The sequence below is a fragment of the Pagrus major genome, chromosome 16 (assembly GCF_040436345.1).
Source record: "Pagrus major chromosome 16, Pma_NU_1.0".
Taxonomy (NCBI): Eukaryota; Metazoa; Chordata; class Actinopteri; order Spariformes; family Sparidae; genus Pagrus; species Pagrus major.
The window spans coordinates 1,524,238-1,550,737 of NC_133230.1; the positions used below are offsets into that span (position 1 = coordinate 1,524,238).

The window sequence follows — 26,500 nt, forward strand, 5'->3', positions numbered from 1 at the left end:
TTCCCACAATGCACCACAGTTACAGACGAGTTCATCACAACCGCTTCAGTTCATTTAACATCCAAACTTTTAGTGCAGACGTTGAACGGAAACAGGTCTCGTGTGTGTTTGTGTGTGTTTGTGTGTGATTGTGACTGTCGGTTCTGGATGTTTTTGTATTTCTAACTGATAAAGTCGTTAATAAAGTCGTGATTAAACTTCCTCCCGCCCTCGCTGACAGGCCGCCATAACAAACTGCAGCTCGTCAACTTTTTACTGCGAGAATTAAAATTAAAAAACGAGAGAAAGTTAAAAAAAGAAGAAGAAGAAGAAGAAGAAGAGGAGTGTGTGTTGGAGTCGAGGAGGAGGAGGAGGAGGGACTCTAACTTTACTCAGCGGCCGTGTTTAATTACAGCTCCGCTCTTTGTTAATGACTCTATTAACGGCCTGTTTGATTGGCCGTCCACGTCCGCCGTCTCCCCGACGAGACGGCAAAGAAACGAGCTAAACCGGCAAATCCTCTTTACACATAAATCTGCCTGGAGATTGTTTCAGCGCCGGCCACCGAGCGAGAAAATTCATAACCTCGTCAATTTGTCAAAAGGCTTAAAAAAAAGACTCCCCCCCCCCCCTCACCTCGCCGCCACCCAGCCATTTCTCCTGCACGCCGCCATCTAATTAAAGTTGAAAAATAATTAGCGATATATTTTCTTCTTTAAAAAAAAAAAAAAGTGAAGAGAGGGAAGGGCAGTGATTAAAGGAGAAGAGGAGGAAGGAAGAGCAATTAAGAGGATGGAGGTTGACGAACTCTGTGTACACATGTAGGATTACAGGGTGAGACTCGTACAAGGCAAAGACAAGCTCGCTCTCTCTCTCTCTCTCTCTCTCTGTCTTTCACTTTTTTTTTTTTTTTTAATCGGCGTGCCACTTCTTCAGCAGCTGATAAAAGCCGAGAGAACAAGATAACCAGCTCAGCCGAGCTGGCGGAAAAAGCTTAGGGGGACCCAATTTGACAATTAATCAATTATTTGATAGAAATCATCAATCAATCTCTGTGGAGAATTAATCCAGGAGGGGAGGGGGGGAGAGATAGAGAGACACAGTGACAGAGAGAGAGAGAGAGAGAGAGGAGGGGAGGAGTGATGTGCCTTCCTCCTTAATTTGGTAAACTGATTGGCCCTTTTTTTTTCCCTCGCTCTGATATCTGAGAGCGTCCGATATCTAATTCACAGAGACAAGAGTTCACATTAAACTAATGGAGGGAGGGCGAGCGAGAGAGAGAGAGAGGGGGGGGGGGAGAGAGAGGCATAATGTATGTTCAGGCGCAGACGGTAAATATGAGCTTCTTCTTCTTCTTCTTCAGAAAACTGCTGAGTGAATGTTTACAGTGTGAACAGAAACAAGACACGTCTGTAACCAAACGAGCTCCAGTGTTGGGCCAGTTACCTCTTAAATGTAATGTTTTACATGTTACTAGTTACTTTTATTTGAAAGTAATACCCTTCTTTACTCTGTTACTGTCTGTGCAGAGTAATGTTACAACCGCAGAAGGACGTTAGAAAATGGAATATAATATAATATTGTGGATTAACCTGATCTCTCTGTTGACTATAAAACATTTAACTATCAATCAAACTTATTGATTATCATCTGAGTTCAGCTGAAAACGACTGATAAAGACACTCAGGGAGCGCTCGCTGTCCTCCAGGGGTGGAGACTGCACGGAAGAAGGTGGAGACGCTTGATGATGAAAACAAACGCACCCAACAACAGCAGGCAGGAAGAAGAGGAAACACGTCTCACAACTCGGAGTCATCTGATGAGAAAGCTGTTTTTGATTCCTTATTTTATTTAAGGAATATAAATTATTTGGACAGAAAAATGTGTCCCGAGTCACGTTGACGTCTTTGAGTCCCAGTTAAAACAAAAAAACTGTTGACTTCTGGCAGGAAACAGGATGTGAAGCACAAACTCCAGTGTCACAGCTGATTAGTGGTCAGTTTACACACACGTCAACAGAAACTTTCCTCTCATCTTCGGCGAGAAGTGTGAAAAAAGTTGCAGATTGCTGCAGATTTACAAAAAGCACGACCTGGTGTCAGAGTGCAGCGGCTGGGCTCGGCGCTACGCATCAGCGGCTACAGACAGCGTGCAGCAGTCTGCAGACAGATGGTGTCTGGCATGCTGACACCTTCACTGTTGTACCGTGGTGCATTCAAACACTGTGGGAATCTCCAAACATGTGCCACTTAACTGATTAACAGCAGCTTTTTTTTTAAAAAAAAACAGAAAACCTTTTGAACGGCGACAACGCAGCGTCTGAAACCAGTTAGAAAACTAAGTACACACACTTTTCTTCAACATGAAACTAAAACATATCAAATCAAATCTGTCTCAGCCGGAGCGTGTCTTTCTCCTAATGTTGGCAGTTTGCACACAAGCTGACAGAAGCTGTGAGATGAACAACACAATGTGGCAGTTTGAATCACACACACACACACACACTCACACACGCACACACAGCTTGTCAATACCGACTTATTAGCGCCTCCAAGGTCGATGTGTCGACCTTCAGGATGGACCGCCTGTCTCTATTAACAGGAAACTGGTGGAGAGTGAACAATTGAGACGCAGAACTCGTTACCAAGCTGACAAAGTACAATGAAGTGTCCCCGACACACACACACACACACACACACACACACACACACACACACACACACACACACACACAGAAATAAAATATGCGTCGTCGCTCACTGCACAAATCAACAACCGTCCGACGTGCTGATGAGATTTGAAATGAGCCTTAATTTGTTGGGAATTGTCTTTGGTAATGACGAGAGAGCGAGACAGAGGAGAGAGAGAGAAGACAGACGGAGAATCTGCAAGAAGCAAGAAGGAAACAGATAAAAACTGAGACATGACGGACGGACAGACGGACGGACAGGTGTGGGACTTACCTGTGACAGGCCCAGGTAGATGGAGACGGTCTCAGAGATGTAGAGGAAGCGTCCCTCCTTGTTTAGTGCAAATACGAACCCGTCCAGAGACTGAAGACAGACAGAAACACAGAGGACAGACGTCAGCTTCTAACTCACTTCACACAAACTGAAGGTTCAAAGTACAAGACGATAAAACCTGAAAAACAATCATCTGAGCGATGAGAGTAACTCATATTTAACAGTTAATATTTTGCTCCACAGCAGACGGAAAACTTGAAGGCCAACGTGCTGCAGCAAGGAAATAAAGAGAGGGAGACAAATACATGAAAAGGGAGAGAAATTCCCCAGACTCCATTATAAAATCACTCACTTTTGTGAGTTGTTGAGTTAAGAGAAACTTTATAGACTTTATGAAACACTGTCTATGATAAAATCTTAATTATGTGGGCCCTCTTGTTAATTCGGCTTACAGTACATCATACATTACGTTGTGTTTTTTTTTGGGAAGTGAGATGTTTATATTTTCTCGCGCCCTCTTTCTGCAACACTCACAACTGCTGCTACAAAATATTTCTGCTTCATACGTACATTAAGCATCACGAGCAGCGCACATGGACCCTCCTCTTCAAAAAGAAAAGCTCAGATAAAATGGCCGAATGGATTTGTGACTGCAGTACTGGTAGTACTGTTTCCTCTGACAGTGCAGTAGTACTGCAGTACTACACAGGAGGTCTGAGTCTTATCACATCAGATAAAGGTAAGACTGTCTGCACACACACACACACACACACACACACTCAGACATCTAGGTGTGTCTAATGGTGTATTTATGTGAAGATCACGGCGTAACACTCGACTTCAGCAGCGAATCACACACACACACACAACAATGACACACACGCAGACACACACAGATGTGAGTGTGTCTAATGCTGTCATTATGTGAAGATCATGGCTGAACACTCGACTCCATGAGCACAATACACTGATTCAAACACACACAGGCATTAATACTCCTGAGGTCAGACAGGTTAATTACATATGGTCCCCTACTGTTGCTGCGGATACGCCAGGTGTGTGTGTGTGTGTGTGTGTGTGTGTGTGTGTGTGTGTGTGTTACATCCACTCTGAATAGACTCTGAATATATATGTATGACTGTATCTCTCTTATTAATATTAATTGTCTGAGACGGAGACATAAAATGGACGACTGATAGAAACACGAAAAGAAAGAAAAACAAAGATGAAACATCTCCTTTAATTATTACTTATTTATTTTTGATAGACAAAGATGATATACTGATGTGTGTGTGTGTGTGTGTGTGTGTGTGTGTGTGTGTGTGTGTGTGTGTGTGTGTGCGTGCTCCTCTGCCTGTGTCCGTTACGTCTGCCCTCACAGCTAACGAGATGCTAATGAGATGTTAATCGTCAACGAGCCTCATCAATGTCTGTCCATGCTGGGCTCCTCATTAACACACACCCTGACTCATCCTGTGTGTGTGTGTGTGTGTGTGTGTGTGTGTCTGCTCAGTGTGTTGTTTGTTACGTGCACACAGGTCCATATCTGTGTCTCGGGTCCAGACCGCTGTGTTTCATGTCGTCGCCCTCCACGTGAAATGTGTTTGTCCTCTAACAAGTCAGTTATCCTCAGATGACATTTAAACCCTTTGAGCGTGTTATAATCCGGGAGACTGTGTGTGTCAACAGGATTAACCGGAGTCCAGGTGTGGACACCTGTGGGGACGTCTCGTTGTCCACAGAACATTTCTGGAGCTTCACGGCAAAACTGTGTTTTAGAAGAAGCTGAGGTACAGAAACATGTTATTTACACACTTTTTTAAGATGAAATCTTCACTGTAGCGGCTGAGCTAAAACTGTTAGCATCGAGGTCTCCAGCTGCTGCAGCTGTTCAGCAGAACGCTGCAACTCTGTTTTACTGTGAAGCTCCAGAAATGTTCTGTGGACTACGAGACTTCACCTGACTTTATATCATCAGGAGGAGATGATGACTCCATAAATCTGCTTAGAAAGCCTCAGTAAGACGCTCCTTACATGTGCAGAACTTGCCTAAGAAACTTCATGTTTGTAAGTTTTCTTCAGTATCACAGTGATCCAGTGACAGTTGTCTGTACATCCACAGGTTCACTGCTAACAGGAAGTGCTAACAGCTAATTCGGCAAAGTGTAAATGGAGTTTTTGTTTTTTTATTGGTTGTTTTTTCTCCAGCTACCTCAGCTACCCCCAAAAAACATAAAATGGCTCCATTCAGCTTGTCCGAGATCCTAAACTGATTTGAAAAGACCCGCCAAAGACTTTCCACCCAACACTGAGTTACGTAACACAATTAAGCCAACAGTAACACCACTTTGGAGAGGCTAATGGTTGGTTGTCTGTTTCCACTTTAAGTTACAAACGTAATATCCTCATTTCAACCCAAACCATGAACGTTTCCTAAAGCTAACCATGTAGCTTTGGTGTCTAAACCACAATCAGCCCGTCACTGTTTCATTTCTTTAACCAGGTGAAGCTGAAGGTCTGGTTCACCTGCCGACGGGCACGTGTGGTTGTTTTGTTCCAGTTGTGTAGGTATGAGGACGTGTCGCTCCATGTTTCAGCCAAAGAAGAAAGCATCCGTGTGAAGATAATGTTTGAAGGATTCATGTAAAAACCTCATGTCGTCTAATAAACCTTCTATTTTCTGGTATTTGTTCCAGAGTTTCCCTGATGGAGGCTGGTGACAAACACCCAGTAAGCCTCTGTAGGTCATGGATTACTTCCTGGCCCTTCAAAGTAACACAACACAACAGTGGGAAAAGGCTGAGATGTGGAGATAATCACAATCTGTGTTTTCTTTTTTACAGTTTTATCATCTCGTCTGATTGAGGTCCAGGTTTTAGCATCGAGCAGCTCCAGGTGAAGGAAAGCAAATCTGCCCATTTCAGAGGGATTAAAACGGATTAATTAGAATTGGAAAGCGAGTTGAAAGGTGGAAGCGAGTGTTTGTGTGTGTGTGTGTAAATTATGCTGATATGACGCTGATGTTAACACACACACACACACACACACACACAGATGTAGCTGTAAACAAACATAACCTTGCTGACTGCTTCGTTAAATCCCAGGTTGCCTCCCAGAGGTTAAACAGGCCTCAGATTATTAGAGCAGCAGCTCGGGCCAAACACTGTTTCTGCTGCATGCTCGTCTCTTCTGACTCTTTCAGTTTACACCAGGAATTATGTACAAGGTCGGCCGGGTCCGGAAAGGTCAGTGAAAGGTTGGAAGATGCACAAAGGTCGGTGTAACACTCGGAAACGCAACATTCTCGTCTACGGTTACTGACATTTTCTGCAGGAGCAACGGCACCGAAACAAAAGTGGAAAACCTTTTAAATTAAAGATACAGAAGCAGGTTCAGACTGTGAGAACGTGAAGGGAAGCTGTACGTGTGTTTGAGCTGACTGCAAGAAGAAACGCTCTGATGTGACATAATAAGTAGTCTGATATCGCCGTGTTGGTGCCGTTCCTACATCAGAATTATTGTTTCTCGAGCATCATCGCTGCAACAGATCGGCGATGGTTGTGTGATGTCACAACACGACACAAAACCCAAACTTCTGGGTCAGAGTCCCGTGTTTCCAACACGTTGATGTCAGATAAACAGAATACTTCAACTGCACCGGCCTGACATTCTGGACCCAGCCCAGTCCAAACAAGATCCAAGCTAACGCTGTGATCCAGACAACAGCGGAGGACTGAATTTACGGAGGTGTTCCAGGTCCACGACACCAACGAGATCCTTATATATTTAATTTTACAGGACTTCAATTTCAATCAGGTCGGGGCAGATCATGAGCAGGAGGTGTTCACTGCTCCAATGTACTTTTCCTGGCACCTTTTTGAGTTTCTCAGTTCTGCCCTGTCCGAGCCTCGTCTGAACCGGATCACAGACAGATCTGGGTCCGCCCTGCGCCGAGCTCAAGCCTGACTCAAGGCGGACCGCGAGGCTGAAACCAAACGTGATTCGAGCTCAGATCTATCAGAAATCCAGCACCAGGTCTGCTCAGACGTTCAGACATCGTTTACAACACCGGTGCTGCACTGAACTTAGATTCTGGACCTGGCCTGACCTCGGATCAGAGCTCGATCTGAGCCTGATCCAAAAACCAAACAAACAAAACCATGACACCGATGTGTTGTTGTCAAAACTCTTCTGTATTTACGTTCTGAGACCAAACCCAACCTGATATTACACACAGGAGAACCAGGAGAACCAGTAGAAGTACTGAAACCAGCAGGTCCAGTAACGCGTGACCTCAGTCTGTGAGCTGGATATTGTTTTTCATGCCCTCTGTTGTTTTTCACTTGTATTTGCATATTAATAACACACAGACACACTGGGACTGTAGATGTGTGTGTGTGCAGTAATGTGCAACCATGTGACCAAATGTTAGTATGTATCACCGTGTGTGTGTGTGTGTGTGTGTGTGTGTGTGTGTGTGTTAGACAGACCAAGGACGACACACACACACACACAGAAAATGAGGAAACAATACAAACAAACAAAACACACAAGGTGGAACAAATGGACACGGCAAAAGTCATGCACCAACACACACACACACACACACACTCAGAAACAGCACACACACATGCTCACACACACTCACAGAGTCATTGTCTCTATCTCTTCTCCTCTCTGTAAAACACACACACACACACTCACCCTGTGGCAGCAGCCTCTTTGTGTGTGTGTGTGTGTGTGTGTGTGTGTGTCTTTATGAAATCACAGAGGGTCTGACCGCCTCATAGTAATTATGCTAATTGCCTGGATGCCCTTGCCTTTATTTATGCGCGGCTGCTAAGATAAATAAAAGGAAATTGCTTTGGATCTAACTGTATTCATTTCAGCATGCTAACTAGAACGCTAACGCCGCTCTCTGCGTCGCTGTGTGTGTGTGTGTGTGTGTGTGTGTGTGTGTGTGTGTGTGTGTGTGTGTGTGTGTGTGTGTGTGTGCGCGGGGCGAGCGAGAGGAAGGGGGGAGAGGGGGTGAGTGAGGCACAGATTTGTTTACCCTTCACAAATTCTGCAGGTAATTGCAATTTTGATTGTACATTTATTTATTTTATTCTGTGTGTGGACGGATTGTATTGATGTGTTGTGTGTGTTGTGTGTGTGTGTGGCACTGAGGTGGAGGTGTGTCAGTGTGTATCAGTGAGTGTGTGTGTGTGTGTGTGTGTGCTTCCTGTCTCTCAGTCCTCTGTCATAATGAAATGTTTTGTTCTATTAAGCAGAATATAACTGTGTGAAGCCACACTGACGCTCTGCAGCCGAGCTGAAGCCTCAAACAACACCAACACCACAGCAACTGTTCATCTCACCGCCGGCAGTGATGTCATTAATGCATTCTTAAGGGCATAATTAACGGATGATTAACGATTGGATTTATTTAGGGCTGAAACTAACACGTAGTTTTATTTTCTAAATTAATCTGCAGGTCACACCGTCAAGAGGCTCGTTTCTGTCTGGTCAAACTCAACAGATGTTAAGTCAAAGAAAAGTAGAATAATCAATAATGTATTAAGATCGTTTCAGTGTTTTTTCTGCACAGGTTAAAGGTTTTTAAAATTTTTGTATGTGTCATCATCTCCTCCCTCCATGCTGATGAAAAGTCAGGTGAAGTTTGAACAACTGGAGTAGCTGGAGATTTTAAAACGTAAAAAACAAACAAAAAAATATATAAATAAACTCAAAACTCCATTTACACTTTGCCAAATTAGCTGTTAGCACTTCCTGTTAGCAGTGAACCTGTGGATGTACAGACAGCTATCACTGCATCACTGTGATACTGAAGAAAACTTAAAAACATGAAGTTTCTAAGGCAAGTTCTGCACACGTGAGGAGAGTCTTTTTTTAGGGATTTCTAAGCAGATGCTAATAAAACTAGAAGGAGCTATAAAGGAAGTGTAAATCTGTAAATCACCCCATGCCTTTTCCTGCAGCGCCCCCCTCAGGACACACAATTAATGCACACACACACACGCACACACACACCTGAGTACACACACTTAAAGAAATCCATAAAGAGCAGAAGACAGATTTGCACACACACACTTAGAGGCACACACAGATCTAAATGTTAGGTCACAGACAGTAAAAGAAAGAATTAACCACACACACACACACACACACACACACACACACACACACACAGACAGACAGACAGACAGACAGACAGACAGACAGACAGACAGACAGACACACACACACACACACACACACACACACACACACACACACACACACACGCACACAAACGTCTAAATCTGGCCGTTCAGACAGTAAAAGAAAGAATTGCAATTGATTAGCGAGCGCTGCTGAATGGCTCGCTCCCTCTCTGCTTCCCACCTCCTGCAGATTACTGCATCGATCGCCCTCACACACACACACACACACACACGAGTACACAACACACACAACAGATGAGGCCATCTTTTAACCATTCAGAACGGGCGGTTTAAATGTTACTGTCTAGCTGCCTGCCTCTTAATGACAAATGGAAAAACAGAGTGTGCGTGTGTGTGTGTGTGTGTGTGTGTGTGTGTGTGTGTGTGTGTGTGTGTGTGTGTGTGTGTGTGTGTGTGTGTGTGTGTGTGTGTGTGAGAGAGAGAGAAAAACAAATGAATTGTAAAAAGGACAGCAAATGGGGGGGCTGATATATGGGAAAACGACAAATAAAGAAATCAAGAAACAAAGAGGGAGAGGAGAGGGTGATTAAAAAGGAAAGAGAGAAGAAGAAGAAGACGATTAATGGAGGAAGAAAATGGACACAGGGAGAAGGAGCAGAGGGGAAACAACGAGCACCAGAGAAAAATTAAAAAACAAAAGGAAAACAACAGAAATGATTTAACAGAGAGGAAGAAGGAGGTCCATGTTGAAGCTGCTGCAGCCTGCAGTGTTTTTCTACTGGGACTGTTCGTTTCTGCTGCACAGATATATTAAAACTTTATGTTTCTTTTCATTTAATTTTCAGTTTTATGTCGTGACAACGCTCTGCTCATGGTCTGGTTAGGTTTATGCAACAAAAACCACTCAGTAAGGGTGAGGAAGAGATCATGTTCTGTCTTAAAATACTCGTTTCTGTCGACACAAACACGTCTGGAAAATGTCCCGATGTCTCCTTAAAAATATCCAGCGGTGTCACGCTTACAAATGTTGAAACAAACGCCACTGCCACACAGCCGGCCGCAGTTGGAGTCACACCTCTGGATATTTTTAAGGACACCTGCAGGTATTTCTGTGTCATCAAATCTGGGTGTTTTTAGGGAACTCTGTGGACGTTTCCAGCTGTTTTCGTGGCGACAAAAAATACGACTATTTCTCACGGGAAGTCGGACCATCTCCGTCCGTGATTTTGGGCTATATAAATAAAACCGATTTGATTTGATTTAAGACTCCTGGCCGAGGAGGGTCCACATGATTCTGGCCAATAAGAGTTGAAGAGCTGACGGGGAGCGATGTACAGAAAATAAAGAAACATATTGAGAAACAAAGACAGAAACTGGAGTGGGAGAGAAAAAGCTTCAGACAAAGATCGAGAGACAAAAGAAGAGAAATGAGAGAATGATGCAGACGGATGGAGGGAGAGGAGGGACATTACTGAGAAATATGAGAATAAAGAGCAACAGAACAGGAAGGATGGAGGGAAAGAAAGATGGAGGAGAATTGCAAGGAATTGTGGGTAATAAACAGCTGTTCACTCCATCTCTTCCTGCCTCCGATCCTTAAATAATTATCCGGTTTACTTTTTGATTCTTCTTTCTTTATTTTATCTCCATCACTTCATATAAAACAGTGGATGTTGCATTCAGGTGCTCCTCTGAAGCTCAGACGTTCAGACACTTTGGACATAAATATTATATAATAAATATATTTTCCTCCTCTGTGATGATAAACATCCTGAATCTGCTTTTTAAAATGATTTTTAAGACTACAGAAACAGAAAGACGACGTAAAGCTCAGAGATGTAAACAGTCTGAATCGGTGAGCGTGAGTCGCCGTGTGTTCTTGAATCCACCATATGGCTCTTTACAGCGGGACCCTCTGGGTTTTAAAGGCACAGTTCGCTCATTTGGTTCCCAGTTTGCTCCCAGTTCACACATTAACAACAACTGGAGCAGCAGATCGTCAGCTGCACGGGGACAATAAACGCCTCCCTCAGCTCCTGTAAACACAATATTTGCCTGGTTTTATTTTCATCAGCTGCTTGTTGTTTTTTTAAAAACCAGCCGGGTTCTGCTGGACTTCTGCCAGGTGACAATAAGGTCTGATAAATGACTCTGCTCATTCAAGGAAGAGTCACATTACAGGAAGTTCGGGTAAATCTCTCAACAGTTCAGATTTAATAATGTTTTAACATGCAAAAACATTTTCATATTCTCATCCTAAACCTGTCTTCTCTCCATAAAACTGCTTCATGAGGCCTCTGTTACTGCTCCATCAGTCTGAGTCGCAGAAGATCACCCACAGAGATTCACGTCCTGCTGACAGACGAAGTATGAAGAGTCAAAAAGTCTTCATCAGGACGGGGTGGGGCCGGTCACGGTACTTTCACCAGGATTCAAGTCCTGTGTGAAGTTGATAGCCAATGCAGGCGGCTTTGAGAAAGTAGTGAAACCATGATAATGTCCTGAACCAAGTAGTGTCGGTGCCTTTATTTTGAAAGTGTAACAGGGCGTGTTAGTACCAGACACAGACGAAGTTTTCAGCGCTGATCCAGAATGAAAATCTGTTTCTTCACTTATAAAGTGATGACAATTTAATTTAAGATAGAAATTGTTTTGGAGCAAAAATAAACAAACCTGAGAGAGAAACTCAGCAATTCTCTTAAATCACTCGAACGTTCAACTTAAGAACCAGAACCGTTGGTGTCGGTGGTTCTGGCGTGATGGACAGGAAGTGACAGACTGAGGATCTGACGGTTTGCAAATCAGGTCGCATGACGCCGCCGGCTGTCAGTCACAGGGAGAGTTTGAACTTCCTGTTTGAGAGCTGAACTGCTTCCTGTCCGACTAATGCAGTGACAAGCTGCATCAAGAGCTGGGCTGACATTCTGCCTGCAAAGGTCAACACACACACACACACACACACACACACACACACACACACACACACACATCCATATAAGGACAAACACACACAAATCGACTTCCACACAGACACAAACACACACTCAACGTCTTGCTATCATTGCCAAGTCCAAAAGGTCAACTTCATGCTGATTGGTGATAGAACTATCAAATGAACCAATCAATAGCCAGGAGGAGGAGGAGGAGGAGGGGGAGGGGAGGAGGAGGAGGCGGCTCCAGGGAGGGAGGGCGGGAGGGAGGAAGAGCGATCTGAGATGCCGACACATCGAGAGAGGGAGGAGATGAGGAAGAGACGGGAAGGAAGAGGAAGAGGAAGAGGGAGGTGCAGACGGGTCAACATGTCAATAAAGGAAAGAGAGGAAGGAGGAGGGGGATTGGACGGAGAGCTGAGGGGGGAGTCGGGGGGGAGAGAGGAGGAGTTGAGGGAAACGAAGGTTCAGAAAGGTCAACACATGTCAATATTGGAAAGAGAGAGAGGAAAGTACATAACTGGAGAGAGAGAGAGAGGGGAAGGAAGAGGAAGACAACAAATGTGTTTCATACTGTAGTCTGTTTATAATGAGAACCAACATGTTTATTTAAAATATCATCTCTGCGTGAAGCGTTTACATCGTGGATTCATTGTTTTGGGTTTTGCAGTAAATGACGATAATTTATAAGACAACTGAAATCACAATTAGTCAGCTCATCATCAAAGTGAATTTTAAGATGAAGAAGATACAGGAACAGAAATACTTCTCTGTACTGAACCATGCTAGCCTGGCAGGCTGAGCACCAGCAGGGGAGTGGAGAGAAGATGGAAACAAACTCGCTCAGCTGTTTACAGATGTTTTGTCAGCAGCTGTACTGAAGAATAAACTAAACTAAACTCAAAGTGTTAATGACAGGACGGTAATGACAAGCAGCCAGGAGAAAGACAACGAGGATATTCTCTCCCCTCTCAGGAAGAAATCATAAATGAGACAGTATTTAACATTTGGGAGAAAAGTCGGGTCAACAGACAAACCGGCTAGTCCGCTAACTTATTATTCTTGTTCCAGCAGTATGAGCTGCTCTGTTTCAACAATCTGAGGCTGAAAAATTGTGCAAATTTAACTGTGACGTTGTGTCTGGAGACGGTCACAGTTAACATGTCTTTTTATTCGCCATATGTGAGCGGATTGTAAAGACTGAGACGTCCCCCGTCTTTCTCTGTTGCCTACAAGATGTCTTTGTGAAGGAGTCGGGTCAGATTTTCCCGCAACGGTCCAAAGGATGTGACCTCTACACGTTCCCGCGTCTCAGCGCCTCTAGCTAATGTTAGTTAAGAGATGGAGTCCGCTAACATAATAGCCTCCAGCACCACCCACGAGCTCCACAGAGACGCTTTCAAGGTCCAGTTTGTAAGATAGTTGGACCTTTAATAGTTGTGATCAGACTGCAAGTTCCTGAAGCTCTTATAAAAAACTCTTATTCATGTCGGCGACGTGTTTTTAAAGCAACACGCAGGCGGTCGGAGGAGGGAAGGTCGAGCGAGGCAGACAGAGAGCAGGAGAGAGAGAGAGAGATAACGGCATCAGAGGGATATTGCGGACACTCGGAGCTGCTCCTCATTTTTAATCAAAAGCAACAATCGACGAGTGGACAGGTGACCGACACACACACACACACACACACACACACACACACACACACACACACACACACACACACAGTGACAGCCCTGGAGTAATAATTCCACTCTTCCAGTTATTGCTCAGAGCTCAATATCACTTTAATTCCCTGAAGAGGTGTGTGTGTGTGTGTGTGTGTGTGTGTGTGTGTTACAGGTCCTAATCTAGTCAGTGTGGAGGTCCAGTAGTGACCACAGCCCTCTCTCTCTCTCTGGTGTACTGCAGCAGTGTGTATTGCAGAGCGACAGCTGGACGCTGCAGATATTAAAACATCAGTAAAAGAGACGATAATATTCATATCAGACTGTTTATCAGATCTGAACCGGAGTTTAATCTGAGGATAAATAATCCTTCGACCCGCTCAAGAGTTTTCTGAATCCTGCAAAACAAAACCTGTAATTATTATTATCATTGCTGAGTTCTTACAAATCAACTGGTGTCAGAGAAACTAAAAGTTCAAACATCTACAGCTGATGAAGACCTTCTGATACGGTCAAAGGCTCCAGTACCAGCGAGTAAGTGGACCATGAGATAGTTTCATCAGCTGATGTCTCTGAAGTCAAGAATGAATCAAATCATTGGACTGTTCGTTTCATTCTGATGTTTGGTGTTTTATTTTGACGGGTCAGCGTAGTTTTTGATGGACTTTCAATCTGTTGCCATGGAGATGAGGTGTGTAGGGGACTTCCTCACTGCAAACGAGGTGGGTGTGTTGTGATCAAACACACACGCACACACACACACACACACGAGATGTGTTGTATGATTCAAGGACAGGAGTGTTGATAAATCTCTTTAATGCTCTCCAGATGGATGCTGTTTCTCTGCAGTTTAACCTTAGGATACCCTTCCAAAACACACACACACGCACACGCACACACACACACGCGCGCGCACACACACACACACACACAGAGCAGATGCACAGACGTGTGTCTCTTCCTCGTGCTGGGTTTGATTTCTGGCTGTGAAAACTGACTTCCTGTTGCTTTACAGGAAGTGATTGAAGTTTACGTCAGCTGCCATGTTTGTAGTCCAGGTGTCTACTCGCACACTGTAAGGGTTCAGAGATGGGGCTCCTTGTGCGTAGGTACAGCTACAGGTGGACCAGATCATGTGACCAATCAAATGGGTCACATCACTGGAGACGTTTAAAGTCGTTTTTAGAGGCAAAAAAAAAGGAGTCATGGGGAACAAGTTTGAACTCATCTGTGGTTTTTGCAGAAACGTACTCAGCTAACAATTATTGTGACGATTGGGTTGCGGTGCTAATTAGCAACGCTGCAGCTCGATTAATACATCACAAATTAATCAAAGCAAAGTTTGTCTTCATTGTGAACTTTTAATTGTGAATTTAAAGTTGGGAAACACTTCAGTACACACAACATATACACACTATGACAGCTACAGAAACTGGAGATTTATCGTTCTGTCTGTGTTTGACCACTAGGGGGACTCCTGTCAATGGATACAACACACACCGTACACACACACACACACACATCATTATCATCACACGCATGGACACACACATTTTACCACTGTACTGTATCTTACACACACACACACACACACACACAATTATTCATCAAAAGAAAGCAGAATTGTGCTGAAGGGCCCAGAACAATAAAGATTTAATAAAACACACACTCTCTCTCTCCCTCTCTGTAATCACATGCTCGCTCGTTCTCTTTAATGTCGTCTTAGTTCCTGATTAACTTAATGATAAAAGATACACTGATAACATCTTCAATATTAGGAAGAGAAAATGTAATTACAATGCTCATTTAATCAATTATCCCCGCAGTTATGGTGCCAACATTACCATTCAGCCGTGTATTTGTTAATCTGCGCTGGTGGTGGAAATGGGTTTTTATCGTGGCGACACAAGCGGAGCGAGCTGGTGCGACTGGGAGGAAACGGCAGGAAGTCGCCGCAATCATGATTCATCACTCGCAAAATACATGCAGATGATCGTTAGTGCTTCACAGATTCACCAAGGGGCTTGTTAATCCTCGTTCTTCTGCTGAACTGTCCTTTAAATGTAACCCTGTATCCACTCTGGACCATTACTCCTTTAATTAAATGTTGTTTTGTGTCACCTGGAAAGAGTTTAGAGCTTTAAATGCCAAAATAATCCTCCACATCACGTCTCTTTATCCTTTTTCAGTCATTTTCACATTCTCGTGCAGTTAAAGGTCTTGAAAGCACCAACCGAAGCTCCTCTCTCCCACAGAAAACTCTGCTCCTGAAACGCCTCATCTTAAATTCTGTGACTTTGTGACATCACACTACCCTCACAACGTCAATTGCATAGTCTACGCCTCGCAGCTAGTTTGTCACGTGAGAATTGGTTTAGCTCAGCTGATCTGTTGTTGTTGTTAGCGGTGCTGGGTCAGGCATGTGTGAGCTGACCAATCAGAGCAGACTGGGCAATCAGGAGGCGGGCCTTAAAGAGACAGGAGCTACAAACAGAGCGTTTCGGACGGAGCTGCAGCACCGGACAGTACCACAAAATAAAATGATGAAGCTGAAAATGATCAGAATATTTCTCTGACTTTAACCAAGAACAGCTACTGAATGAGCCTCGAGGTGGGATTAATTTTAAGTCCTTCAAATGTGCGGAAATAAACTAAAATTTCAACATTTCAGCAACAATTCAATGACAACTCCGTCTGCAAAAAACATTGTGCTGTGATCAACGTCTCAGAATAAAACTACTGATGGATCTTTGATTGTTTTGTTTTTTGAAGGACTCACTGTTCGTGTTTTCATTCAGACTTTATCTCTGAACACATCGGACAGCTTCGTCTTTTCTTCATGATGAACAGCGAAGCGTACAAGATCAGATTTTGAGGTTTTTATAGAGACATCCCACTCTGCAGCCGAACGCAGAGATGAAGACGGAGAGAACAGAGGACGGAGGACGAGAGCGTGGGGGGGCGAGACCGGCGGACGAGAGAGCACCGAGAGGAACGGGGGAGAGAGCGAGAGAGAGAGATTATGATTCGAAAGCAGTGGACGGCATTTGTCTTCATTTGGTGTGACTGCCTTCATGCGTTATTATTAGTGGCTGTCGGAGGGGGAGAGAGAGGGGAGAGAGGGGAGAGAGAGGGGAGAGAGAGGAGAGAGGGGAGAGAGAGGAGAGAGAGGGGAGAGAGGGGAGAGAGAGAGGAGAGAGGAGAGAGAGGGGAGGAAATGAAGTGGGGAGGTTGTAGGAAAAGAGAGAGAAACAACAATGGAGAGTGATGGCAGGAAAAAAGAAAGCTTTGGTTTTTCTGCAATGGGCGGTGAACGAATCAACCACTGAAACACACACACACACACACACACACACACACACACACACACACACACACACACACACACACACACACACACACACACCAGAGGCTGATGTGTTGGAGGCGGTCCAGGACATGACATCTATTTTAAATATTTGTCACAGGGAGATGAAGGAAGGTCAATGGACTCCACACACACACAGACACACACACACACACAAGCACCTGAAATTGCCTCAGCTGACATTTTTCAGTCATATTTTCATAAACTTTGGATAAATTAAGAAATATCTGTTTGTGTGACTCATCTGTGCAGCTGATTAACAAAACATAAAGCAGCCCACAAGTCAGCACAACCTGACGCAGTATTTCTATACAAAGAAAGGAATAACTTCATGCCGAATTTATAAGACAGGACAAATAATTAAGAATTTGTGGCGGATATTGTTTTGCGAAGTTTATAAAGTTTCCTCTGACTCATCAACCCATAAAACTCTGATTTTTTTAGAGGGAGTCTGGGCAGCTGCTTCAAATACCTCATGAAGGACAGAGTTTTTTATCAGAATATCATATCCAGACACAGATCCCTTTTTAATACCAGGTACCATCATTTTAGCAGCATCTATTTCAGAAAATGAAAAGTATTTACGTCCTTAACGTCATACGATTGCACCAAAAAGGGGAGAAAATTGGCGTGTCCACCCTGGTGTCACGTATCCAACACAGCCGATCCAAACACCTGTGAGGACTGCAGTCATCTGACCCGGAAATAAATGCGAGTTTTCCCCCTTTTACAACTAAAGCTGAAAGCCAGATGTTAGTGGGTGTTCGTTGTGTATTTGTCCAGTGTGAAAGGTCTAACAATGAGCTCTGGAGGTGTCCTCAGGTATTTTTTGAATATTGGACAGCTAGCTTGTTCCTCCTGCCTCCAGTCTTGATACAAGCTCGGCTAACATGAGACAGATTTCCATCAGAACATCTACCTTTTCACCTCCGGGAGCCATCACCCCGCTCCCTCTTGAAACTCTTCAAATTATCTTAACGATGCTCCGACCGACCAATGAGATCTTTTACTTGTTTTGACAGCTAAAACGACGCCTTGTTTAACCTTCTCTCTCTCTCTGTCTTTCATCCAGATCTCATTTCCAGTTGGAGAAATGAACTCGTATTGACGTTCAGTGTTTTTCTCTCTGTGTGTGCTCCAGTTATGAATCCATAAACCAGCAGCGAAAACAGCAGCTCTGTCTGTTTCCTCCCATTAATGATTTCTCTGTGTATTTTGCTGCAGATAAAGTGCTCCCAGATTGAAAATGATTTCCTCTTTTTTTTTTTTTCTAAATCTCATTAAGATGATTCTTTCCCTCTTGTTCCATCTCTTCATCCCTTTAGGTTTCTTCTCTCTTTTTATGGACAAGAAACTCCCATCCAATCAAATAAATCCTCCTCTCTTGTTCGATTTCAATTTCCTCCCGCTGTCCCGATGTTATTTTCATTTGTTCTGGAACTATTCTTCATCTAAAAACACACCGAGTCTGATGCACGCAGGCGTACGGACATAAAATCATGTACACAGGCGTGTTCAAATGCACATACACGCACAAAATCACAGGTATACATGCAAGTGTAACATCAAAACAAGACACACACACACGCAGGTACGATAGCTGCATGGAAGCTGCTCCACTCCTCAAGCTCCTCTCTCTAACCAGCTGATTTAGTGCTGAGGCACGTACTGGAGTGGAAAACAAACGCCTCCAGCAGCAGCGGCGGCGGCGGCAGAGCGAGAGGTTATGTTTGACACGCCGCTAACTCTCACGGTAAAAATTTAAAGAGACTCGGTTTACAGACGAGGTGTTAGTGAGCCTGCGGAGAGTCCGACAGCAGGAGAGCAAACGCCCCCCCGCTGCAGTAAACCCCACCCGTCTGGTGCTCCACAAAGGGCAAAACAAACACTGTAAGATAAATGTGGAAGGTGCGTTTGATCCAGAAGTGGTGCAGAAGGTATCTGTGCTGTTATGTGAAGAAATACTCACACTCTGTGCGCTCTGTGTCATCAGGTCATGTTCACTGACTTTAACAAAATCGTTCACCAACGTGAAATCTTAAAGAAACACAAAGACGAAACTTGACAACTGACCAGGATTTTAAATCAGACCCAACACAAAACAAACAGAACCAGATTCAACCAGACAAAGACCACATCAAACCAAACCAGTCCAGATTATCCAGACTAATCACAGACCAAACCAGAACGCATGAGACCAGAACAGTAATCCAAACAAAACCACATCGAGGCAGATTCGACAAGAAAAGACCAAAAACACACCAGGTTGAACCGGACCGAACCTCAAAGCAAACAAAACAGAGCCAGTGGAGACCAAACCAGACGAGCCCTAAAGAGCCACCCAAAAACCAAAACATATCAGACCAAACCCAACTGGACTGGACCAGACTAATCCAGACTGAACCGAGCCAAGCTAAGACAAAACCACAAACCAAATGGAACCAGACGAAACAAGAAAGAGACGAGATCACCCCAAAAAAACAAAGCAAAGCAAACAAACCAGACCAGAACCAACCGAAAAACCCAAACATATCAGACCAGAACAAATTAGACCAGGCCAGACTAATCCAGACTGAACCGAGCCAAGCTAGAAACAACAAACCAAAACGACACACTCCCATTAAACTGAACTGGAACCAGAACTGTACCACACACACACACACACACACACACACACAGAAAGGCAACAGATCGGGGATGGGAGTGAAGCCATAACCTTCCCCTCCCTACCCACAATCCCTCTGGGGACTGCCCTCGCCAGCTGCTGCTGCTGCCTCCCTGACTGACACACACACACACGCACACACACACGGTGGAAATTAGAAAGAGACAAAATGAGAGAGGAACATGGAGAGAGAGAATAGAGCGGGGGAGAGAGGGGGAGGAAGTACGACATGAAGGGGGAGAGAGAGGGTGAACGACAGCCAGAATCATGGAGGCGTTTCCCGTTTGATTAGAGCAGATTTCTCTGTTGGATTGTAGTGATTATGGAGGGTGACAGAGCCAGGTGACTGAGACATGCCAGCCGTCTCTCTCTCTGACACACACACACACACACACACGCACACACACGCGCACTAATAAATGTGTTCATGACACTGTAACACACACACACACCTCCGCAGACTCGTTAATGTGAACACGACACATGTGTTCGACGTCCTGTCCTGCGCTCTCAGCGGAGGGTTTGGGTTTTTATGACACCGCGGCTCGACAAACGTCACATGACGCAACACAAAACCAATCAAAACACAACGATGTCGTCAGCTGCATGATCTGGAAACACACGACACGGGGCGGAAAGGCACGACACCAATATGATATCATCAATCATTATATTTATTATTATATAAACAACAAAAATCGAGTTTTAAATCTCTCTAATTGTCAGGTTTGTTTAATCATTCTTCAACAATGTATTTAATGATTTTAAACAGGAAGCTTTTTCTTAATTTAGGTGAACTGTTAAATTAAAGAACGCTGAAAGTATAATCATGCAGCTTGAAGAGTATTAAGGTATTTTCCAGTGTTGTTCTGTCAAAATGGGCAGCGGGGACAACAAATCTAGAAATCTTCGCAACGGGCTGGAACGTAATCTCTGAAGGCAACTGCACAACAATTATGGGAACAGTGAAGCACGAAGCAATTTAGCTAAATATTTGGTTTTCTGCTGAGTTTGAGTTCAGTTTGTGGTTTCTGCTGGGTTTGGTGAGCAAATGTTTCTGGTTGAACAACAAGGATCTTAATCTTTAACAGAAAAGTCTACCTCCACAGGGATCCTTTCCATAATGTTAATGTACAACAACAGTTTGTGAACAAGCACTTTCATTCAATAAATCACTTAAGACACAAAAACATGAGAAAATAGGGTCGAGGCTGAAAAATACTGTTTTGCTGCCCTCTATGGTTGAAAGTTTCAATTTTTTGTTTAACATCTGAAGATCAGACCATCCTCATCGGAAAAATGGAGGTTATTACAACCCATATTTATGTTTCTTGTTAGGGGGCAACCTCTAGTGGCTGGATTAGTTGTTGCAGTTGCAAAGGAGGAAGTCAGGTGAAGTGGTGTTGCAGTACTCAAGACTTTTGAAGGTCTCTGTCTTGGAATCGATCGCATTTTTACTTACTTTTCATTACTTTATCAAGACATTTCTGATGGGACACGTACACCGATGTATACTATGCGGCAATAAAAGGTGAATAAAGAGGAATCTTCATTTGTTTTCTGTTATTATCTTTATGATGATGTAGATATTTCAGATCAATTTGAAGTCTCAAAGTCTTGATCTTGTCTTGGTCTCGGTATAGATGGTCTTGACTACAACACTGGCATAAAGGGCGACATCGTCTGCGTAGAGGGAAGGTCGGGGATGGATGGTTCGGTTAAACAACCACAGGACTTTTATTTTAGCCCAAACCACGATGCTTTTCTAAACTTAACCAAACGGAAAGCATACGACGAAGGTCTGGTACGACTGTCACCTGTGCTCTGCAGTGTTGTTATGTGAACGGTGATATATGTTGTTTTGGGCGTCGCTGGCAATCATCAGTAGTTTAGATACGAGAATGTGTTGAAACATCGCTGATACAGTCGCACTGGTTGTTTTTTGTTAGAAATGTGCTGTATTGCACTCTAACTACACCCAACAGTGATGTCGCCGTGTCCTCGAGTCCACCTTTACATCACTGCAGCAGCGTGAGACAATAAACCACCAGAGGGCGACAAAGACAAGATTTTCAATGGGTTTGACGTAACAACTAAAGACACTTTTTAATGTGAAACAGTCACAAAACATGTTTATATTCCCCAAATTAAAGTATCATATTAGCACTGATACCAATACCCAAAACTAGCACAAAAAAAGGCAAATCCAAAAAACAGCATTGAAATAAGCCTGTAATAGAAACGAGAGGCTTCTTATTTAATAAGAAAAAACATAAAGGCCATGACCTCCGTGTCCTCAGCTGTGGTTAAGACGTGACAGATTACAACACAGCATGTTTTATAAATGTAAAAGCACAACACACGCTAAAAACTATAGAATAAGAAACATTACTGGCTCCTCAGAAACACACTTGTCTCCTCAAATCTGCTCATGGAGAAGCTACACAGGAGGTGTTTCTGTTACAACACCATGAACCGGAGGAGGCTTAACCACTGAACAACAGAGGAAGAAGAAGAGGAGGGGAAGATGATGAGAGGATAAAAGAGAAGAGGAGGAGAAAGGAAGTGGAGAGGAAACGACAAAATAAAAGCATCTCGCAGAGAGAAAGAAAACAGAGAGAAGAAAAGAGAAAATCCCCTGTCGTCTCTGTGACAGTAAAACCATTAATCCACATGCTCACAACCTTATAATGAAATTATTCTACAGAATCCGCTTTCACTGACTGACTGTGTGTGTGTGTGTGTGTGTGTGTGTGTGTGTGTGTGTGTGTGAGTGTGAGCAGATTAATTTGGCGGGGGGTGAGGATTCGCTCTATCCTGCGTCTGGAGAGGAGGGAAGGTTTTACATCTCAACCCTCCCTGTTCAGCTCAGCGTTAGTAACACACACACATGCACACACACTTGCACGTACACACACAGACGCGCACACACACACACACGCACACACTGAACAAAACATGAGGGAAGACACACACACACACTTTGGAGGAACAAATAAATGTGTGAACACACATCAATAAATATGCAATTACACACAGCAGTATGCACACACACGCAGTCAGACATAAGCACGCGCGCACACACACACACACACACACACACACACGCACACAGAACAAAGCGACAGAAGGACAGAGATATAATCTGATCGTCTTTTCATTGATGCCGTTTGTTCAATTGTCACTTTGGCTTTCTAGTGATCCTCTGTTTCCTTTGATCGCTCGCTCGCTCGCCCTCTCTCTCTCTCTCTCACACACACACACACACACACACACACACACACACACACTGAATACAAACAGTGTTCAGTCACTGTTAATCTGCCTCTACCTCTCTCAGCTGCTCCACCCTCTCATGTTAGCATGTCTACATTAAGTTGAGTAAATCTGAAATCTCTCGTGTACTCGAGCTCTCGTGTTCTGGTTGTGATCAGGGTTTTGGAGCATCCTGGTTCTGAAACATCTCATCTGCTTTCTGAGAATATGCAATCCTGCTAAAAAAGAAAAGAAACCAGGCGCCTGTGTGTACAAGCAGGATCAGTGGTTAGCGAGGTAACTTCAGGGGTTTCAGGGCCGAACAGAGTCGACATTTTTGTGGCGACCAAAACAGGTATTTTAATCCAGAAAGTGATGTTTTCCGAATCCGAACCGACTGTGTTTCGTGCCTCAACCTAATCGGAGCGCAAACACAACGTTGTGAAGAAGAAAATTCAACCTAAACAAACGTAAAGAAGCGTTCAGTTTGATCTCATCTGTGATTTTGCAGAAAACATTTATTTAACTGGCGACTGGGGACACATCACACGCTGGTGACGTCGCCGTGGCTCTTTATCTTTTTCCCGGCCGAAGCGATAATATCCACCGCTATTTTGTCTCCTATGGATGATGTCATCACCCACATCCTGCTCGCTCTGACGTCCCGATGTCAAATAAAAGACAAACAGACATTAAACCTCAGAGGAGCAGCGTCGATCATACAGCGACGGTCGTCACGATATCGTTCTCGATATCGATAACATGATCGGATGTGAGCTGAAAGTTCAGACGGAGAAACTCGATCGACCCGGTGGATTTGTGTTCACTCATCTTTGTCATATTAATTTGATTCATTGTTGTTATAAAATATTGATCAGTGCAGCTTTAATATTCAGATAAATGTGCTGTGATGACAGAGGAAACATTTTAAAGGTAATTATTGATGTTACGTCACGTGTGGTTGTACGATTAATCAAGATACATTTATTGTGTAACAACATTTTAATATTGACGCCTGCTGACTTTGGCGTCTGACCTCCGTTACCCTCCATCCTTTTACTTCCTCGCCCTCATTTTCTGTCTGTTCCTCCGTCTCTCTCTCTTTGGCCCTGAGCCTGTTGAAATTCAGCCCGACTCTCAAGGTTGTTAACTCTCTCTCTCTCTCTCTCTCTCTCTCTCACACACACACACACACACACCAGCATCACGTCGGCCAGGGAGGGGGTCAAAGTTCACGGCGATCCGCCTGCCTCCGCGGTCCTCCCACCGGACCGCTTGATTGACAGCAATCAGGACTAACCTCCCCTCTCTCCACCTCCCTCCCTCCTCCCTCCTCCACCTGTCAAGACAAAGTGGCTGCTCGCCTGTGTGTGTGTGTGTGTGTGTGTGTGTGTGTGTGTGTGTGCAGACCGTTTCCTCTGTCATTTTTAATTATCCAAATGATATTCAACTTCCCCTCCTCGGAAAAAAAAAAAAAAACTCCCATAATCCTGCAGTCCAGCCTCCCAACAGATGCTGTCAGGAGGGCACCGTCGCGCCGCCATTAGCATAAGAGCGTGTTTGTTTAAAGAGCCCGTCCCGCCTATAAAATCAAACAATTAGAGATGCAGACAAGCCGCGGCCTATTGACTGCATAAATAATAAGACGCCGCTCTCGTCTTTTTTCTCTTTTTCCCTCCGTTCACCCTCGTTTTTTTTCCCCTCGTTCGCTCTCTGGACGCTTCGTTTATTGGTTCAGACCTCCTCCCTCTCTCTCTCTCTCTCTCTGCAGTTATTCCCACAGCTAATGAACCTGCCGGACCTCACAGGAAGTCAGAGAGGGGGGTTGTGGGTAATCAGGATGCGAGGCTCGACGCTCACCGGCGTGACCTTTAGTCTCGCCGCCGCCGGGTCACGCCGGGCCTCTGGAGTCATCTGCGCATGCAGGCTGGCGAAACCCGGCTGAAACTCACCGCTCGCCGTGTGTGTGTGTGTGTGTGTGTGTGTGTGTGTGTGTGGTAATGTGTTCTTTTGAATATGCAGGTCTTAAAAATTCATCTCAAGGCCTCGAGTTCAATGCTCCGACACAGAGAGCGAAGGAAAATATCTGAAAGGCTGCGTCTGACACGTCGTCTCTGACGGAGCTGCAACGTTTCAAGTTTCAGACAAAAACATTAAATATTCTCGTTTTAGATTCTTTAATGTGAAGATCTGCTGCTACTTTTGTCATTTATGAAAGTAAAAGAAGAATCTTTTTGTAATAAAGTACAAATACTTCATTACTGTACTTTTGTCAGGTATTTTGAGTATCTCTGTGACTTTCCCTCTCTACATCTGAACACAAACACCTGAACTTTCTCCTCCTCACAGCTTCAAACAGCCTCGTTACTTTAGTTTGATGCATTTGAGGTGAATTATGGATTATTGTTATTTGGCGTTATCGCACGCCGCCTTCCCAACATCACAAGACTGATGTCGACCTATCAGAGCACATCACGCACGGCAGACGCAGCGAGACGAGACAAAGACGTAAAAGACGTGAACAGACAGAGAGGGAGGCTGAATGGGGAGAAAAGGCGTGTTAGTGTCTCGTATCTGCAGAGTTTCTTATTTTCTCTCTTTGTTGCTGCTCGGGACGCTTTACCAACCCAACATGTGGCTGTTTGACGTCCTGGGAATGAGACTCAACTATCAACTATCTTTGTGGTGCGTTCAGGAACAGCTGGGACAAATCCTACTGACTCTACCTTTAACTTTAATAGTCTTTGAATTATATTAATATGACGTGAGCTTCAGTTAGCTTTGACCACAAATGTCCTTCAGAGGGAGACTTTTTACTCTGATACTCTGAGTACATGTCAGAGCCTGTACTCTATTACTTTTACTGGAGTAAAGAAGTTGGATCAGTACTTCTACTTTTACCAGAGTCTGTTTTTATCATTATCAGCGAGTATTTCACGTGTTTTAATGAACTGTGTACATTCAGATTATCTAACGTCTCTCTGTCCGTCTCCTTCAGGTTGAATTCACACAGTCGAGGACGATCCACCCTCTCAGTGTCTCTTCAAGCACCTCTCGAGTGTCTCAGGCCTCGTCTCCACTCGTCATTTTGAATGTCTCGTATCTGGATGAAATCCAGATGAGACTTAAGCGGCTTTCATGAACACTCAGCCACACGTCTCCGTCTCTGTTGGTCAAAACACGATCCAGCTACAATCACTCCAGCTCCTTTTTATCTGCCGTCACTACAGAGCGTGGACCGGTGGACCTGCTCCGTTCAGGACCACGGACAGCGCCGCAATGTGGAGCGACGGATGCATCTACAGCTTCAAACATCTGTCTGTCCAGAGGTTTGAACACAGTGGTCTGGTCCTTTAAAACAAGGTCTGTGGCTTCCTGTCTGTGTCCTCTCTTCTTCTTCAGACACATTTCACCACTTCCTGTTTATAAACCTCCCACAGTAATATTCCCATAATCCTCGGGGGGAAGCGGCGGATCCGTCCTGTCATCCCTCCGTCCTCTCACGTCTCC

The 26,500-nt window shown here is 44.2% G+C and overlaps 1 protein-coding gene across 1 annotated transcript in view; it reads right to left on the reverse strand.

Annotated features, from left to right (window-relative positions):
- The window catches only part of npas3 (neuronal PAS domain protein 3), a 263,350-nt gene that overhangs the window by 74,229 nt on the left and 162,621 nt on the right, over window positions 1–26,500 (reverse strand). The window contains exon 5 of the mRNA XM_073483920.1: window positions 2,943–3,032. Within this exon, the coding sequence (XP_073340021.1) occupies window positions 2,943–3,032 (90 nt within the window). The remainder of the gene's footprint in view (window positions 1–2,942; window positions 3,033–26,500) is intronic.